Source organism: Malaclemys terrapin, chromosome 24, assembly GCF_027887155.1.
Source record: "Malaclemys terrapin pileata isolate rMalTer1 chromosome 24, rMalTer1.hap1, whole genome shotgun sequence".
Classification (NCBI taxonomy): Eukaryota; Metazoa; Chordata; order Testudines; family Emydidae; genus Malaclemys; species Malaclemys terrapin.
The window spans coordinates 4,335,265-4,352,337 of record NC_071528.1 but is presented as its reverse complement, the minus strand read 5'-3'; the positions used below and the strand labels follow the sequence as shown (position 1 = coordinate 4,352,337).

The 17,073-nt window shown below is 60.8% G+C and overlaps 1 protein-coding gene across 1 annotated transcript; it reads right to left on the bottom strand.

Annotated features, from left to right (window-relative positions):
- Positions 1 to 509: 509 nt before the first annotated feature.
- Positions 510 to 16,481, bottom strand: APBA3 (amyloid beta precursor protein binding family A member 3). Its single transcript, XM_054013893.1, has 11 exons — positions 16,303 to 16,481; positions 13,283 to 14,545; positions 12,547 to 12,586; positions 11,201 to 11,346; positions 9,899 to 9,985; positions 8,644 to 8,802; positions 7,792 to 7,971; positions 7,226 to 7,438; positions 5,825 to 5,944; positions 4,987 to 5,127; positions 510 to 1,757 (listed from the first exon to the last, which is right to left on the bottom strand). The coding sequence occupies exons 2-11, from the start codon at positions 14,501 to 14,503 to the stop codon at positions 1,686 to 1,688; spliced, it is 2,379 nt and encodes a 792-aa protein (XP_053869868.1). The 5' UTR covers positions 14,504 to 14,545; positions 16,303 to 16,481; the 3' UTR covers positions 510 to 1,685.
- Between the last annotated feature and the right edge of the window lie 592 nt (positions 16,482 to 17,073).

Sequence of the window (17,073 nt, the reverse complement as noted above, 5' to 3'; positions counted from 1 at the left end):
GCTCCCAGCTCATGCTTGGCCTCAGGCGTGGCCCCAGGGCGCTAGGCCCTTCCTGCTGGGAAGCCCAGGGTGAGCCCTCGAGCCAGTAGCCCCCTCGCTTCCCTTCCATTGGCATCCGCACCACGTGCTGTTCTCCTGGGGTATCGACCACAGCTCCACCCATGGGTTTCACACAGCATGGCAGGCGGCAAGACTGGGGTCCCCCATGAGGAGTGTGGGGGGAGGGGCTGGATACAGAACAGCCTCCTAACGCAATACAGTTCATTAGGCTAGCATCTGGCATGGGGCTGCTGGCGGCCTCATGAACCCGGACCCTAGGGCTCCCTCCATCTGTGTCTGGAGCTAGGGCTGATAGGGACACCGTGAGCAGCTGCTCACCCTCCCACAGGAAGTGGGGAATCAGCTGGCGCTCTCAAGAGCAGGTCCCAGGACCCCGTATGCCTGCAGTGAAGTTCTTCCCGTGCAGGAGGTCGGGTGCCTGGCATTTCACTTACCCAGTCAGTCCTAGACACGCCACAAACAGCCTTTATTCTTACATTAGCCAGCAGTACAGGTTAAAAATCACAGCCCCAGGGTTTCCTACAGCCCAGGGAGCGCCGGGGCTCTGACTTAGTCCAGGAGAGACAAGGGGGGGCGAGAAGACCTGTTACTGGACCAACTTCTCTTGGACAGACGTTGGTCCAACCTCCCCCACTTTGTCTCTCATGCTGGGACCACCACTGCGATTAACTTCGTACACGCAGCCTTCCACAGGGCTAGCCTGACACGCCAGCCCTGCCCATGGGAACGGCCCAGGGCAGAGGCTCCAGCAGCCGGGTGGGGTCGCAGAGAGCCCCTTTCTCCCGTGTTCCCCCACCCAACGCACTGGCTGGCCAGGCCTCTGCTGCCTGCTCCAGCCCGACATTCCCCCACGCCCAGCGCTAGGCCATGCTGCTCCTGCAGCTTCTCTTGACTTTCTGCAGAACGAGGGTGCAGCTGACCCCTCCCCACCTCAGAGGCCAGTTCGCAAGCATGGATCTGGCTCTCATGCCCAGCCCTGATCCCAGGCACTGCGGGAGGGGGGTTACAAACAGCATTAACAAGGCAGGTCTAAGAGGGGCTTTGTCCATCTGGGCAGCACCCTCCCCTCAGCCGGAGCTGGTGTTACACTTGGAATCGTGGGCGGTTTGCTGGGCCCTCTCAGGCCGCTGCCAGGACAAGAGGGAGGGAGCAGCCATGGCTAGGCCAGTCGCCCTTGCTCTGTGTGGCAGACTCAGCTGGGATTCAGCAGACACAAGGCGGGATCTTCCACCTGCAGGCAGCGAGGAGGGGCACAGGGCTCCCTTTGATGCACTTGTGTTCTCCAGGGCCCACCCCATCAAGGCCCCTGATCCGCACTGCACGGCACAACCCGGCGACTCCGGCAGCGGAACAGGTGAGTGAGCCGAGGCCCAGGAGAGGAGCCAAGGAGCTTGGGTCCCCGTCTCTAAGGCCTGGTGCAAAGCCCCCTCGGGTGGTGAGGCCAGGCACAGTACATCCAGAAAAGGCCAAAGGGGTCCCTGCACGAAACAAGAAAAGCGGCGGGATCTGGCCCCCAGCAGGCCCTGAGGGACCTGGAGACGCAGCTGCTGCCCCAGGCCAGGGCCCAAAGCCAGGCAGCTGGAGCATGTGCAGAGCCACAGATGGGTAAATGTGAACTCCGCCCTTCAGAGGAAGATGGGCTGCTCCTGGCCTGTCAGTAACCGGTAGGTGGAGGCCGGCATGGTCTTGATATGGACCTAGAGGGATAGGGAATGAATCATAGAATCATAGAATCATAGAATAGCAGAGTTGGAAGGGACCTCAAGAGGTCATCTAGTCCAACCCCCTGCTCAAAGCAGGACCAATTCCCAGCTAAATCATCCCAGCCAGGGCTTTGTCAAGCCGGGCCTTAAAAACCTCCAAGGAAGGAGACTCCACCACCTCCCTAGGTAATGCATTCCAGTGTTTCACCACCCTCCTAGTGAAATAGTTTTTCCTGATATCCAACCTGGACCTCCCCCACTGCAACTTGAGACCATTGCTCCTTGTTCTGTCATCTGCCACCACTGAGAACAGCCGAGCTCCATCCTCTTTGGAACCCCCCTTCAGGTAGTTGAAGGCTGCTATCAAATCCCCCCTCATTCTTCTCTTCTGGAGACTAAACAATCCCAGTTCTCTCAGCCTCTCCTCATAAGTCATGTGCTCCAGACCCCTAATCATTTTTGTTGCCCTCCGCTGGACTCTTTCCAATTTTTCCACATCCTTCTTGTAGTGTGGGGACCAAAACTGGACACAGTATTCCAGATGAGGCCTCACCAATGTCGAATAAAGGGGAACGATCACGTTCCTCGATCTGCTGGCAATGCCCCTACTTATACAGCCCAAAATGCCGTTAGCCTTCTTGGCAACAAGAGCACACTGTTGACTCATATCCAGCTTCATATCCACTGTGACCCCTAGGTCCTTTTCAGCAGAACTGCTACCTAGCCATTCGGTCCCTAGTCTGTAGCAGTGCATGGGATTCTTCCGTCCTAAGTGCAGGACTCTGCACTTGTCCTTGTTGAACCTCATCAGGTTTTTTTCTGCCCAATCCTCTAATTTGTCTAGGTCCCTCTGTATCCGATCCCTACCCTCTAGTGTATCTACCACGCCTCCTAGTTTAGTGTCATCTGCAAACTTGCTGAGAGTGCAGTCCACACCATCCTCCAGATCATTAATAAAGATATTAAACAAAACCGGCCCCAGGACCGACCCTTGGGGCACTCCACTTGAAACCGGCTGCCAACTAGACATGGAGCCATTGATCACTACCCGTTGAGCCCGATGATCTAGCCAGCTTTCTATCCACCTTACAGTCCATTCATCCAGCCCATACTTCTTTAACTTGGTGGCAAGAATACTGTGGGAGACAGTATCAAAAGCTTTGCTAAAGTCAAGAAATAACACATCCACTGCTTTCCCCTCATCCACAGAGCCAGTTATCTCATCATAGAAGGCAATTAGGTTAGTCAGGCACGACTTCCCCTTCGTGAATCCATGCTGACTGTTCCTGATCACTTTCCTCTCCTCTAAATGTTTCATAATTGATTCCTTGAGGACCTGCTCCATGATTTTTCCAGGGACTGAGGTGAGGCTGACTGGCCTGTAGTTCCCCGGATCCTCCTTCTTCCCTTTTTTAAAGATGGGCACTACATTAGCCTTTTTCCAGTCATCTGGGACCTCCCCCGATCGCCATGAGTTTTCAAAAATAATGGCTAATGGCTCTGCAATCTCACCCGCCAACTCCTTTAGCACCCTCGGATGCAGCGCATCCGGCCCCATGGACTTGTGCACGTCCAGTTTTTCTAAATAGTCCCGAACCACTTCTTTCTCCACAGAGGGTTGGTCACCTTCTCCCCATGCTGTACTGCCCAGTGCAGCAATCTGGGAGCTGACCTTGTGCGTGAAGACAGAGGCAAAAAAATCATTGAGTACATTAGCTTTTTCCACATCCTCGGTCACTAGGTTGCCTCCCTCATTCAGTAAGGGGCCCACACTTTCCTTGATTTTCTTCTTGTTGCTAACATACCTGAAGAAACCCTTCTTGTTACTCTTAACATCTCTTGCTAACTGCAACTCCAAGTGTGATTTGGCCTTCCTGATTTCACTCCTGCACGCCTGAGCAATATTTTTATACTCCTCCCTGGTCATTTGTCCAATCTTCCACTCCTTATAAGCCTCTTTTTTGCGTTTAAGATCAGCAAGGATTTCACTGTTTAGCCAAGCTGGTCGCCTGCCATATTTACTATTCTTTCTACACATCGGGATGGTTTGTTCCTGCAACCTCAATAAGGATTCTTTAAAATACAGCCAGCTCTCCTGGACCCCTGGGAGAATCACCTGGGAGAACTCCATTCCCACTTGGGTCAGAGCCCTGCAGACCTCACTCATCTGCCCCAGCCTCCCTGGGCCTGGGAGAAGGACCCAGGGAAAACGTTTCATGATGAAGCATGGTCTAGAGATACTACGGCACTTTATATGTCCATGTACTGGCTGCAAGAGAGTTACTTCTTTCCCCCCCCCCCCTCTGCTGAAAGGCAGCTGCCTCTGGGGCGGAGCTGAGCCGCTGGTTTTAACAGGGTTAAATAATGCAGGTTAGGGCAGGATGTGGAGTTTCTTGCCCAGGCTAAGGGCGAACTTGAAGGCCTGACAAAAGACCAACAGTTCTTAGCAGAACCCTGAACCTGCTCAGGCCTGCAAGGGAGCTCAGGCCAGCTGGCTGGGATTCCCACGCTAACCTGCCAGCTGCCCCAGGGCTCAGGGACGGGCTCGGGTAAATAGCCATCACTTTGCCACCCCTACTGCAGCCTCCAAAGCCCCCCGGTAGCCTGTCGCTTTGGAGAGAGAGAGAGAGAGAGAGAGAGAGAGCGCTCCTCCGAGACCCAACTGTACACCACTTGGGGCGTTAGTTCAGTGCCAGCGAATCCGAGTCACCATTTCCTACAGCACCTGCAATTCCAGAGGGGGCTGCACTGCCCTGCCCTGCGGGGGAGAAGAGGGCAGCTGGTCCCTCCCTAAGAAAGCGTTTGCAGCCCAGGGCATTGAAGATCGGCCCCTGCTTGAGGCTCCGGGTGCAGGAACAGAAGGGGCAGGGGGAGCAGGAGAACAGCCCCTGCAGCGCAGCAGGCAGCAGAGATGTGCCGCTCAGCAGTGTGACAAGGGAGCTCCTCCCCAGCAGAGATCGCAGCTTGCAAAGCAGGACTGGGAGTTGAGATGAGCACCCAGGAAATTGGGGGCTGGGGAGAGTTGGCCCATGTCAGACCCCCCCTAATCATAGGGCAGAGGTCTCAGGGTGGGAGTCAGCCTTCCTCCCCTCAACAGTGCAGGGGTCTGTCCCACACCAGCCTCCCCAGCTGAGGCAGGGGGCTCAGGGTGGGGTCTGCCCCATGCCAGCCCCCACAATGGGGCAGAGGGCCCTGCTGCACTCCTGGCCTCAGCCTGGCTCACCTCGCTGACGGCCTGCGTGAGGATCTGGATGATCTTCTCGTGCGGCGTGGCCACCACGCTCTGTCCGTTGATCTCGATGATGCGATGGCCCACGCGGATGCCGCCTCTCTCCGCTATCCCCCCTCGCATCAGGCTGCAGATCTGAATGGCAGGGGGCACCGGTGAGAGCAGGCCAGGCCCCGCCCCAGCACGCCATCCTCCACTGCCTCCACAAGCAGAGCAAATCTCGCCTGCCCAGAGAGCCCGTGAAACCCACCTCTGGGCCTACCCCTCCCTGCACACTGCGCTCGCCAGCCATCGCCCCAGTCACAGCGCCCCCTATTGCTCACTCCGCACCACGTTCCCACACCCTTCTGCGCCCTGGCAGGACTGGCCCTGGAGGCAGCAGGGCCGGGCCCCCAGAGACATGGCTCCGAGCAGGAGAGTACCAGGGAGCTGGGACCCAGGACAGGCCGTGGTCACTGGGGTCCTGGCACGGGGAGGTCACCCTGGCAGCTGGTGCTGTTGGGGGAGGGCGAAAGGAGACAGTCTGCGGGCGCTGGGGTAACAGGCCCAGGCCTCGCTGCTCACCCCCCCACTCCCTACACTCGGTGCTGACGATGCCCCACACGGGACCAGCCCCATCGCTGCCCATTCTCTCACTCCCGGGACTTGACGCCCACCAGGGCCACGCGCCTGCAGCTCCTTAGGCAGCTGGAGGTTCTCCCCTAGCTCGAGCGGAGCCGGCCGGCGACCCCGGAGCACAAGGGCCCGAGTTCTCGCCCCAAGTGCAGCGTCTGTGCTGGCCAGAGGGCCCCTGGCCCTCCCCCCACCGCCCTTCAGGGCTCCCGCCACTCACAATGCCGTCCTCCACGCAGAAGCCCAGCGGGTACTTGGAGTCGGGCCGGCGGACGATCGCCGTGGTGACGGGTGGGCAGTGCACGATGCTCAGCGTCACCTCAGTCTGCGATTTCAGGTCCTGCCGGGGGCGGGGGGGGGGCTCATTAGCGCCACAGGGGCTATCAGGATCGGCCCGGCCGCAGGGGGGGAGACGCGAGGCAGGTTTACGCCCACTGGGCCCACGATGCCCTCAGGGCCGTGCCGGGGGAAGGGAGGGCAGATCTGAACACAGTGACCGTGTTCAAAACGCCTTACATGGGGTGAGCGTAATTACCACCCCCCTTTTACAGGGGGAAAACCAAGGCACAGTCTTGCCCAAGGTTACACTGCAGGTCAGGAAAAAGAACCCAGGAATCCAAGTCCAGCTTGCCCTGCTTGACCCTCTAGGCCATGCTGCCCTCTGGGCTTGCCCGTGTTCTGCTCGGACACCTCCCAGAGGAAGCGTTTCATAGGATGCCCCCAAACACATGCTCCTCCTAGGGCCAGGGCACGGCTTGAGTCCCTCCTGCAGAGAGATCCGAGCAGGACACTGGGAGCCAGGACTCCTGGGTTCCCTGCTGGCAGACTATTGCAGGCTTAAGTCTGGAAGGTCTCACTGCACCCACGGGGGCTCCTGGGCCCAGCCCGCATCCCAGCAGTGCAGGGTCCACCCCCAGCTCACACGTCCCTCAACACTGGGCGCCAAGGGCTGAGCGCCTCTGAGGGAAAGGGGGCGGCTATCACGGACTGAGGGGCCCAGGAACTGGGCACAGGTCACCTGGTCCCCCTCCACTCCCTCCCCTTCCCACCATCCCCCCCACCCTCCACAGCCCCATCATCATGCCCCACCATTCCCCCAATCCCCATTGCCCCCCCAGCCCCACTGCCCCACCATCCCCATCACCTCCTCCCCAGCCACCATGCCCGTCTCCTCCCACCTCTCCTTGCCCCCTTTCCACTGTCCCCCAATCCCCATCACCCCCTCCACAGCCACCCCGCCCCACTGTCTACTCCCACCCCCTCCCCAGTCACCCATCCCACTGTCCTCCCTCCCCCCCCCCATCTCCCCTGCTGCTCCTCACCCCTCCAGCACCCCCTCCTTGCTGTCCCCCCAAGCCCCTCCCCAGTCACCCATCCCCTTGTCCCCCCCCCCCCCATCTCCCCTGCTGCTCCTCACCCCTCCAGCACCCCCTCCCCACTGTCCCCGCAACCCCCTCCCCAGTCACTCATCCCACTGTCCTCCCTTCCCCTCCATCTCCCCTGCTGCTCCTCACCCCTCCAGCACCCCCTCCCCACTGTCCCCCCAACCCCCTCCCCAGTCACCCATCCCACTGTCCTCCCTTCCTCCCCCCCCCCCCCCATCTCCCCTGCCGCTCCTCACCCGGATGATGCTCTGGCAGGTGCTGAGGGGCAGCCCCACCAGGCTCGTCCCGTTGACGGACATGAGCCGGTCCCCGATGCTCAGCTCCCCGCACTTCTCCGCAGGGCCCCCATGCATGAGGTTGGCGACGACCACGGTGGGCAGGATGGAGCCCCAACCCGACTCCACCACAGCGACGCCCAGGATCTCCCCCTTTTGCTTGCGGATGCAGACCTGCAGGCCGGGCAGAGCATGGGGCCCACTGAGCTGCAGAGCGAGCCCAGGGGCCCTCGGGGCTGGTGACCGCGCGGCCGGGAGCTCGGGCTGCAGCAGGCACCAAGAGGACTGGGTGATGCAGCTACTCCAGACCTGGGTCCCAGAGGGTGCAGTGCTGCACTGGTACTGAGCGGGAGGCTGTAGGGAGCGGGGCACTGGCCCCGCGGGAGCCCCCGGCTACTCCAGGCTCAGCTCCCCCAGCACGGCACTGGCAGGTCGCAACACAGGAGACTCCCAACAAATACCAGCAGGAGGCGCTGCAGGGAGCCAAGCATCCCATCCCACCCCCCGCCCCTGCGGGCAGCTCTTACTTCCTTGCAGTTCTCCTGCTTGGAGAAGTGGGCCAGGTCCCCGTTGTGCAGCTCCTGGCTCTCCAGGGCACGGCTGTCCTGGCTGGGGGAGAGCTGGCTCGGGTCGATGCCGCTGGCCTGCAGCAACTGCTGGTAAGCCACGCTGAAGGCCTGCCCGATGGCCTGGGCAATCACCTGAGCCTGCAGGAGGAAGTGCCCTGAGGTTACCCTGGCAGGGGGGCGCCTGTGGGTACAGGGCTTCCACCCTCCAACGCGCCCAGGAGCCTGGGCAGTGCCAGGGGGTCAAAGCCACCCATCTGTCATCCTGTCAGGGAACAGCCAAACCTTGCTACGGCAGCTGCAGAGAACCTGGGATGTATTGCGGGGTGGGGCGGAGCCAGACACTTCCAACCCCCTCTATGGAGAGATACCCCCACACCTCTCCCCTCCCCCACCCAGGCGGACCCCCTCTAAAGCACAGACACCCCCAAGCCTCTCCCATCCCCCACCCAACCAGGGACCGCTCTATGACAAAGACACCCCCAGGCCTCTCCCCTCCCCCCCAGCCCTGGCGTTCCCTACAGTACAGAGGACCCCCTCCCCCCCCAGCACCCTTTACTGTCTCCGAGCTGGACCCAAGGCGGCTGGAGATGGGGGTGAGCGAGCTCCCAGCCCCACAGGCACAAGGCCCAGCACAGCGGCAGGGAGAGGTGCAACTGAACCGCCTCAAGGAACAGCACCCCCTGGAGGCCAAGCTGAGAACCACCAGCTCGTGACGCCTACTGGGCTTCGGGTAGGACTGGGATCTGGAGCCTGTGTAAAGCCCCCGGGCGACGCTCTGCCCCCTGCCCTGCCCGCCGGGCTCAGACTCACGTCAGCCGAATGGAAGACGTGGCAGATCATCTTGTAGAGCCGCTTCTCCCCCGAGGTGTCCGCCCGCCGCGGCAGCTTCCTGCGCGCCATCAGCACGACGACGCTGCCGACGTCCGCGATGTAGGAGATGGTCTGGAGCGGATGGTCCATCATGGCCTCCTGGGGGGAGGGGCATGAGAAATTCAGGGGTCATCTACCCCGCTAGCCCTGGTGGCCTTGGTGGACAGCTGGAGTGCCAGCAGGATTACGGGAGCACAGGCTCCAAGCCAGGGGAGCCTGTTAACCGAGAGGAGGGAAGGGATCTTAGCGGGGCTCAGGTGACGATTTCACTCAAACGCCGGCCACACAGTTGGGAGAACACCCCTCAGAGTTACAGGTTGGACTCCAGAGCCACTCCTGTGGGTCCTGCAAGGAGACCTCCAGCAAAGGCAGCGGAGACCTGACTGCACAGGCCGATGGTTATGAAGGAGAACACGAATCCTCCTCGGCCTTCTCTATCCACCCAGTGAAACTGCTGCAGAACCCTGCCTGGACGCTCAGGCGTATTTTGACATAATCAATCAATAGAAACCAGGTTTAGATTAGTTGAGGAGCATGCCCGCAGGGCTGTGTACCAGCACAGCTCTGAACCTAGAGGAGGCCTAAGGCATAGGCACCGACCCCGTGGGTGCTCTGGAAAAAAATGGCCCCCCAATCAGCGCCTCCCCCTCCCTCCCAGCACCTCCCACCTGTGGCGATCAGCTGTTCTACCACATGCAGGAGGCAAAGAGGAAGAGGGAAGAGGCGGGGACTTGGGGGAAGGGGTGAAGTGGGGACGGGGCCTGGGGCAGAGCTGGGGGTCGGGCACCCTCTGGCACCTTAGAAAGTTGGCGCCTCTGGCCTAAGGGATGCACAAAACCAATTGGTTTTCCCTTTACATGTAAACTTTTAACTGCTGCTGGGTCCACCCTAGAGGTGGCTGCATTTTGGCAGCAGCTGTGTGATCCCCACTGATGCCAGTGGATCCTCCAGGAGGAAAAGCCTCTTTATCCGGGTGGGATCACAACCCCAGGACACCTACACCACGTGCAGTCAACAGGGATTCACACTTAGCCTAAGGCCTGTTTCCTGCACGGGCCAAGTGCCCTGATCCGGGGTGGAGGGGGTGGGGTGCAGAGAAGATGATGTCCCAAGGCGGGGAGGATTCTAACAGGAACAAGCCCCGTTCTCCTAGCACAGGTAACGACCCCCCGTAACGACATCATTTCATACACACCTGCGAGTCGGCCGTCAGGACCTTGATCCTCTGGGTGGAGACAAACAGATCCACCTCGGTCATGGGCTGGGACTCCCCGTCCGGCGCCTGCAGCACGGTAAGGACAAAGCACCCATGTGTGTGGTCACAGTAGCCCCAGGGCAGAGGTTCAAACATAAGTGATCTCTCTCCTCCCATCCCTCTCCACCCTCTGACAAACCGAGAGACTTGGAGCCAGGACTCCTGGGTTCTATTCTCAGCTCTGCCCTGACTTTCTCTGTGACCAGGGGTGAGTCACCGCCCCTCTCTGTGCCTCCGTTTCCCCTCAAGGAGCAATGGGTCCCCATGAACATGCAGTCTGGGGTGCTGGGATGGGCGATGGGTTACTAGTTCACAGCCCATTGGAATGCCAAAGCTGGCTAGCAGCAGCTAACATAACGGATTGGGTTTGCCCTGCCTTCCTCTACCCGATCTCTGGGCAACTCCCGTCCAGAGCAACCCTCAGTGAGCACTTTACAGACAGCCCACGCAGGAGGAATGGATCAGCCTCTTTTTACGGTTGGGCAAACTGAGGCACACAGAAGCCATGCCTGGCCCCGTGGAAGGGGTGGGACTGGAACTCAGGTCTCCTGACTCCCTGGCCTGTGCTCTGACCATGGCTTCCTCCTTCTCGTCTCTCTGCATCCCACTGCTGGAACCCTGTTCAAATGAACCCTTCCCCCACCCAGCCTAGCGAGCGGGAGCTCGGCTTCCAGCTGCAGCTGGACCCAGGAGTGACCTGCTTTCGCTGCTCTTCACACCTGCTCCCTGCAGCCTACAGGTCTGAGTATAAACAGAGCTACACACCTCGGGGAAGTCAGCAGCACCCACTTCTGGAGTGGGGCCCCAGGAAAGGGGGGTGTCCTACTTTCACCCCCTGGTCAAAGCCCAACTGCTGGCTGCAATGGCAGGGGTGGGTGAGAACCTGATGCAAACACAGGCATCCGCTCACGACAGGCTCAGCTTTGTCCCGCTGCCACCCGGCCCAGAGCAGCCGAGGGAACGGACAAGATCCTGCCCTCGTGGCCCACACTTCCCTCGACCTGCTGCCAGGCCAGGCCAGCCCAGTGAGCCCAGGAGCCCCCTGCGACAGGCGCAGGCGGGGAGGGCAGAGGAGGATGCACGCTGTGCTCTGGGCAGGAGAGGGCACCGTGGCTGGGCTGTCCCAGACAGCTGGGCTTTGGCTCCTGGCGGGTGAAAGCCAACTAGTGCCAGGGGCTCATCTCGACAGGACCGGCGCGCACTGCCTAGCGACCGCCCGGCTGCCCCGGCGCCTTCACCCACCTTTATCCTGTCCACGGCCTCCTGGGCCTGCGCCATGCGGACGCTGGTCGGGGGGTTCCTCTCCGAGACCAGCTGTGTGGAGCCCAGATACTTTGCTCCGAAGATCACTCCGTCCAGGAGATCCTCCGGCTCACAGGGGCCTGCCACTGAGAAGCCAGGGGAAGGTGTCAGCAAAGGCAGGGCCTCCCCGCTCCTCCCCTCCCTGCAATGCCCATGGCCCTGGCTGGAGCCAGGCGCAGCTGCTGCTGACTGCGGGTGGGGGGAGGGGAGGGGGCATGGCCTCTCTTAGTAGCCTTTTATCCTGGGGGCCAGGTTACCCCATGCCTCAGCAGGGCGTGATTCCCATCTCGCTCTCCCCAGCCGAGCCCCAGTGTTCCTGCAATGTCCCTCAGCGTGAGTGAGATCAGCCCAGGCACGGTGCCCCCTGCTTCCCGGACCTGAACTCCCCATGGGAAGAAGCCCAACACGTTCCCCCTCTGCTTGGGTGGCAGCCTCTGCGGAGCAGGGAGAAGCTCCCCCTCCCACAGAGACGTGCATCCAGCCAGGCCCAGCACCTGGCCAGGTCTGGCGGGTGGCTGGGCCGAAGCAGCAGCAGGCATCACCAGAACTGGCTTTTCAATCCCGGTTTTCACACCCCTCCCAAGGCAGCTCTCCATGACACCCCACCTTTGAGCTCCCTGCAGGCACTGCCCCAGCTCCCTTGGGGGTAGCTGCAGGGGAGATGGATGCATCCCCAGCTGGGTATCCTGCCAAGCCCCCATGGCATCTCCTTGTCCTGCATGTGCTGTTGGGAGGCGCCACTTTGGCAGCCCCAGAGGCTGAGGGCACTGACAGTGGCTGGGCAAGCGCCCTCTCCACCCCCCCGCCACCCACCCACCCACACACACTGAGCTGGAGCGACCCCTTCCTTGTGCAAAAAGGGAGTGCAGCCTCCTCGACCTCCCTGCTGCGGCTGTCCTGGGGCACCCATCAGACAGCCGCGAGAAGGTTTACGCAGCGTGGGGACCCGACTGAGACCCCCCAAACTCATTTCACATGGGCCACAACAGGTCACTTGTGACTAGAGCAGGATTCGAACCAGGGTCCTCATGCTGACCCCTCTCCCAGGACTTGGCAGCCAGAAAGCCTTCCTCCCATGAGCCAGGGCAGCGAAAGACACACACACACCCCTTCATAAATCCCCTCCCCTCCCCTGCCAGGCTGGGCCGGCCTGCCGAGCACTAACCACACAGCATCCGGGAGAGGCTGCCACCCACACTAAGGCCCACGAGCTGGTGGTCAGAGCCAGCGATGGGGAGGCAGGACGCCTGAGTTCTATCCCTGTTACAAGCGGACGAGTCACTCACCCTCTTTGAAGGCCGGATAGGCCGCCCGGGATTCTTTAACCTACAAAGCAACCACGAGATCAGTGAGTGTCAGCAGCCAGGGGGACGCAGAAGCCGGGATACCGGCCGGCCACCTCCATGGGCACAAGAGCGAACTAACCCCCTGGCAGCAGCCAAAGGGGAACCGAGAGCAGCAGCAGGACAATGCCAAAGGGCTCCGTGCTCTGGGCAGGGGGCGCGAGGGAGCAGAGGAAGGGGCAGGCCAGGGAGGCTGAGGTCAGTGGGCAGCTGCTGCCAGGGTGGAGGCCTCTGGGTTAGCTCAGCGGCCTGGGGATAGGCCAGAGCCATGTGACCCCAGCGGGGAGAGGGAACAGGTCAAATTGCTGGGGAGCCTGGGTAGGGGATGTTCTGGCTGCAGGGTAGCAACGGGGGTCAGCAGCCCCTCGACCTGGCGGCTGCCCTCAGGAACGCCTCCCCCATACCCTAGACATGGCAGGAAGCCAGGGGCAGCCGCTCTCCACATCCTGCTCCCCTCCCCCCCAGCCTGGGGGCAGCCGGCAGCGACTCTTGTGCCAAGGGCTGCCCCCCAACCGCCCCGCGTAGCCATTGTCACGGGATCTGTCAGAGCGCTCAGCTCCAGGCCTGGCATCCAGAGGTTGCTAATCCCAGGTCCCCCATGGCAAGGTGGCCCAGAGCCCAACCCCACCCCAGGATGCCCGGGGCCAGCACACCCCCAGCCAGCATGCAAAGCACTCACAGCCGTGCTCCTGGGGGTGGGCTGCTCCAGGCCCTGGCTGGGAGGAGGGGACATGGCCACCCACACAGGCTCTGGGGAGCTGTCCCGACTGCCCGGGGACACGCAGGCAGAGTCTCCCTCATGGGCTCCCCGTTTCCGATACCACCGGCCGGAGCCTTCTGCCTGCGAAGCTGCCTCCTCTGCCTGCTGGGCCGCCGGGCTCTCCTGGCTCTGCAGGACCTCCCCGTCGCTCCCGGCCAGGACGTCTGACCTGGCGAGGGGGGTCTCCTCACTGGCCTCCGCTGGGAGCCCCCCCTCGTGGTGCAGGAGGCTTAGCAAGTCCTCCCGATCAGCCTCTGCAAAGAGCAGGCCGTGGCTCTCCCGGCTCCTCTGGGAGCAGGCGGAGGGCTGAGCGTGGCAGGACGGCATTGCCAGGCCTCTCCCCATGGCGACATGCAGCAGGCAGGGAGGGCACTCGCCCGGCAGGCCCCGGCAGCAGCCAAAGGCCGGTTGGTGGGGAAGCACCGCGTCTCCCCCAAAAGGGCCGGCGCCACAGTCCGACGCCAGCAGCGGGTCGTCCTCCGAGGCAGGCGAGTCGTCGCGGAAGCTGGGGCTAAGGGTCTGAAGCTGGGCGAGGAGGCCCTGGATCTCCAACTGGTCGTCCTCCTCCAAGCTCTCGGCCCACTCCTCCCCTCTCAGGTGGGCCTCGGGCTCCTCATCCAGGTCCATGCAAACCAGGTCACTCTGCTCCGGGCTAGCCAGGACTCTGGGACAACCCACCCCGCGGTGGGCTCCCTCTGGGTTCCCTTTCCAGTCAGCATCGCTCCCAGGTACTGCAGCGTCCTCACAACCTTCCATCCCCCCTCCCAGGTCCCTGCAAGCATCATCACAAGTTTCCCCAGCTGCCCGGAGGGCCGAGTCCAGAGCAGCTGGAGAGCTGGGGGTCTGCAGGCCCCCCAGGGCACTTTCGGGGACAGTCGGCTCTGCAATGGCTGCACCGAGACACAGTTCAGCCTCAGCGGCAGAGGGGTTAAGGTCGGCGCGCAGGGCACTGAAGGGGGATCCAGACTGCTGCAGGCCGTGCAGGCTTTGTTCACAGACTGTTGGCATGGCCAGTCTTGGCAAGGCCCCTTCCTCCAGGTCCATGGCTGGAGGCTCCAGGAGCTCCCCGGGAAGGCTGTGGCTGCCAAAGCCAGGTTCTGGACGCGCGTCGGTTTGGAAGTCCATGCCGTTGTCCATCATGGTCGCTCCTGCTCAGGTGGGGAAGAAGAAACTCGCCCTACACTGAGAACAGGAGGAGAGAGGTATTTGAGGTTAGAAATGGGCAGGACTGAAAGGAAGAGCAGAGACAACGTCATAGACCAGATCCTCAGCAGAGCTGCCCTGAGTCAGGCCTGCGGAGGATCCAGCCCCAGATCTTCTGGATGGAAGTAAGCAGCAGAGGCCAGGCAGGGCTGAATTCACGAAGGCAGCTGCTAAGCTGTTCCTGCCACTGAAACACGTAAGGAGCAGCCGTGTGGAGCCTCACATGCCACGGACCTCAGGCCCAGGTCCTCCGCCGCAGGGAGGAATTGAAATCAAGGGGCGTAAGGTGCTGGCCAGCGCACAGACTACGCTGGGGAAGTCTGCAAACCCACATCAGTCTCTCTGATGCGCTGCTGACGGCTATTGACCCTGGGAGCCCAAACTGATTATTTGAGAGGTGCTGAGCCCCCTCGGTTCCCGCTCCGAGTTGTGGGCACTCGGCACTTCTGAAAATCAGCCCCCTTCCAGGTTTCGCAAGTTGGGCACCCAAAGCCAGTAGCCACTTGTGAGAACTGTGCCCGAAGGGACTTACCCAAGGCCAGGCAGTGACTCAGTGGCAGAGCCAGGAACAGACCCCAGGAGTCCTGACTCCCAGTCTGGTGCCCTGGGACATTAACAATTCTAGCTTTAGTCCCTCTCCAAACATTTCCACTGTCTAACCTGAAGAGGGTGGGCGCTTCCTTGCCTGCAATGGGGCTCAACCCCCTCTCTTGGTACCACGGCAGGGAATCCAGCCCCAGGGTTAGTGCAGGAGACTCATAAAAAACTACTTCTGAGGAGCTATTGTGTCCACCTCTGCTGGGCCGCATTACCCAGAATCAGCTGCTTTCCCCTGGAGGGCAGGGATCCACAGATGTACACTGGAAGCACCCTCAGATCCCAGCAGGACAAGGCTGGAGGTCACCATGCACAGATCAGTGGCTGCTTCCTGGGTCTCTGCCAGCAGCTGTGCTGAGAATGCTGAATCCCCCCGCTGCTTCCTCTCTGTCTGATCCGGGAAGTAGAAATGTCAAAGCCCACTAACACCCCACACGCCCCCTCACACCGAAGTGCAAACAAGGAGGCCTCAGTCTGCGTTCACTGGTGTACATCAAGAGCGAATCCACTGAAGTCCATGGACCGACTCCTGAATCACTGAGAGCAGAATCTGGCCTCACAACCACAATTTAGCCTTAGAAAATTATACTGCCCCCAAACAAGGTGGTTTCATTAGATTGGTGAGTAAAACCAATTAGCTAGGCCCTGATTTTGCAATCAGACCCCTCCAGGCTTCCACCCCCAGGGGCTGCCAGGGCACTGACTTCGCTGCAGCTCCACTGGGACGAAGGGGGGCCGATTCCAGGACTAGACTCACAAAGGTGGGCAACTAACTCTTGCGTCTGGGCTAGTAAGTTCAAAGCAACGTTGCCCACTTTTTGAAGATGCCTGGAGCACCATGACTAGTGACCCACATCTCACAGGAGTCACCACTGAATAAACAGACCAGATCCCCTCATTCGGGGCCAAGCCCCTCATGGGTTGGCTCCTTCTCCCCAGCCCCAACTTATGCATCAAACTTATTTCTAAAGAACTTGCTTTGAATCCCTCTTTCCTCGCTGCATCAGACAGGGCTGAAGGCCAGGAAGGGAATCCCCCAGATACATCTTTCAGTTAGGAAATGACCCAGAAGCAGGAGGTGTATCAGGCACAAACCCCCCTGCCTCTCTGCACACATCTGCCTTGCAGAGGAAACTTACTTCCAAGAAAGTTTCACCAACTCCTACAGAAGCAGCAATGCAGGAAACTGGGGTTAGTTAACCCTTTGTGTGCTGGAATCTCCGCAGGCCGAGGCGCTCTCCTCTTGCAGGCAGCTGCCCTTGATGTGGCTGCTGAGTTAAATTTCACTTACCCCTGAGCCTCTCTTTCCCCCCTTCCATCTTCCTGTTGCTCGTCCCCTCCACTGAGCATGCGCAGGCCCCGGAGGCTGCTGGGGGATGTAGTTTTGGGCTGGCAGCGGCGCTCTGAGCACGTGGGGCGCTGCTGGGGGCTGTAGTTTGGAAGCGCAGTTCCCAGGCCCAGCCCTGCAGTGTCCTGGGCCGGGCTCTGCAAAGCGGCTGCTGCGGGGCCAATCCGGAGGAACCAGTGAACTCAGCGAGAGAAGAGATTTGCCCTTAGACCGGGGTTCTCAAACTGGGGGTCAGGACCCCTCAGGGGGTCGCGAGCTGTCAGCCTCCACCCCAAACCCTGCTTTGCCGCCAGCATTGATAATGGGGTTAAATATATACACAAGTGTTTTAATGGATAAGGGGGTCGCACTCAGGGGCTTGCTGTGTGAAAGGGGTCACCAGGACAAAACTCTGAGAACCCCTGGCTTAGACCCCATTCCGGCAAAGCTGAGAGCAGGGGCATACCTGTGCCCATATGGCTAAGGCAGGGGTGCCGGGGGGTATGTCCCCTGCCCCCCGGGTTCCTACTACAGCAGGATGCAAACAGGAAGGCGAGCTGCTGTTTCGTGCTCTGCAGAGGAC

Bases quoted from the DNA above. Each gene is read 5' to 3' on its own strand.
- APBA3 (XM_054013893.1), bottom strand. From the start codon at position 14,503: ATGATGGACAACGGCATGGACTTCCAAACCGACGCGCGTCCAGAACCT. The intron at 12,587-13,282 runs GTGAGTGCTTTG...GTTGCTTTGTAG, and splicing joins CCACCCCCAGGAGCACGGCT to GTTAAAGAATCCCGGGCGGC. The intron at 5,128-5,824 runs GTGAGTGGCGGG...CCTGCCATTCAG, and splicing joins TCTGCGTGGAGGACGGCATT to ATCTGCAGCCTGATGCGAGG.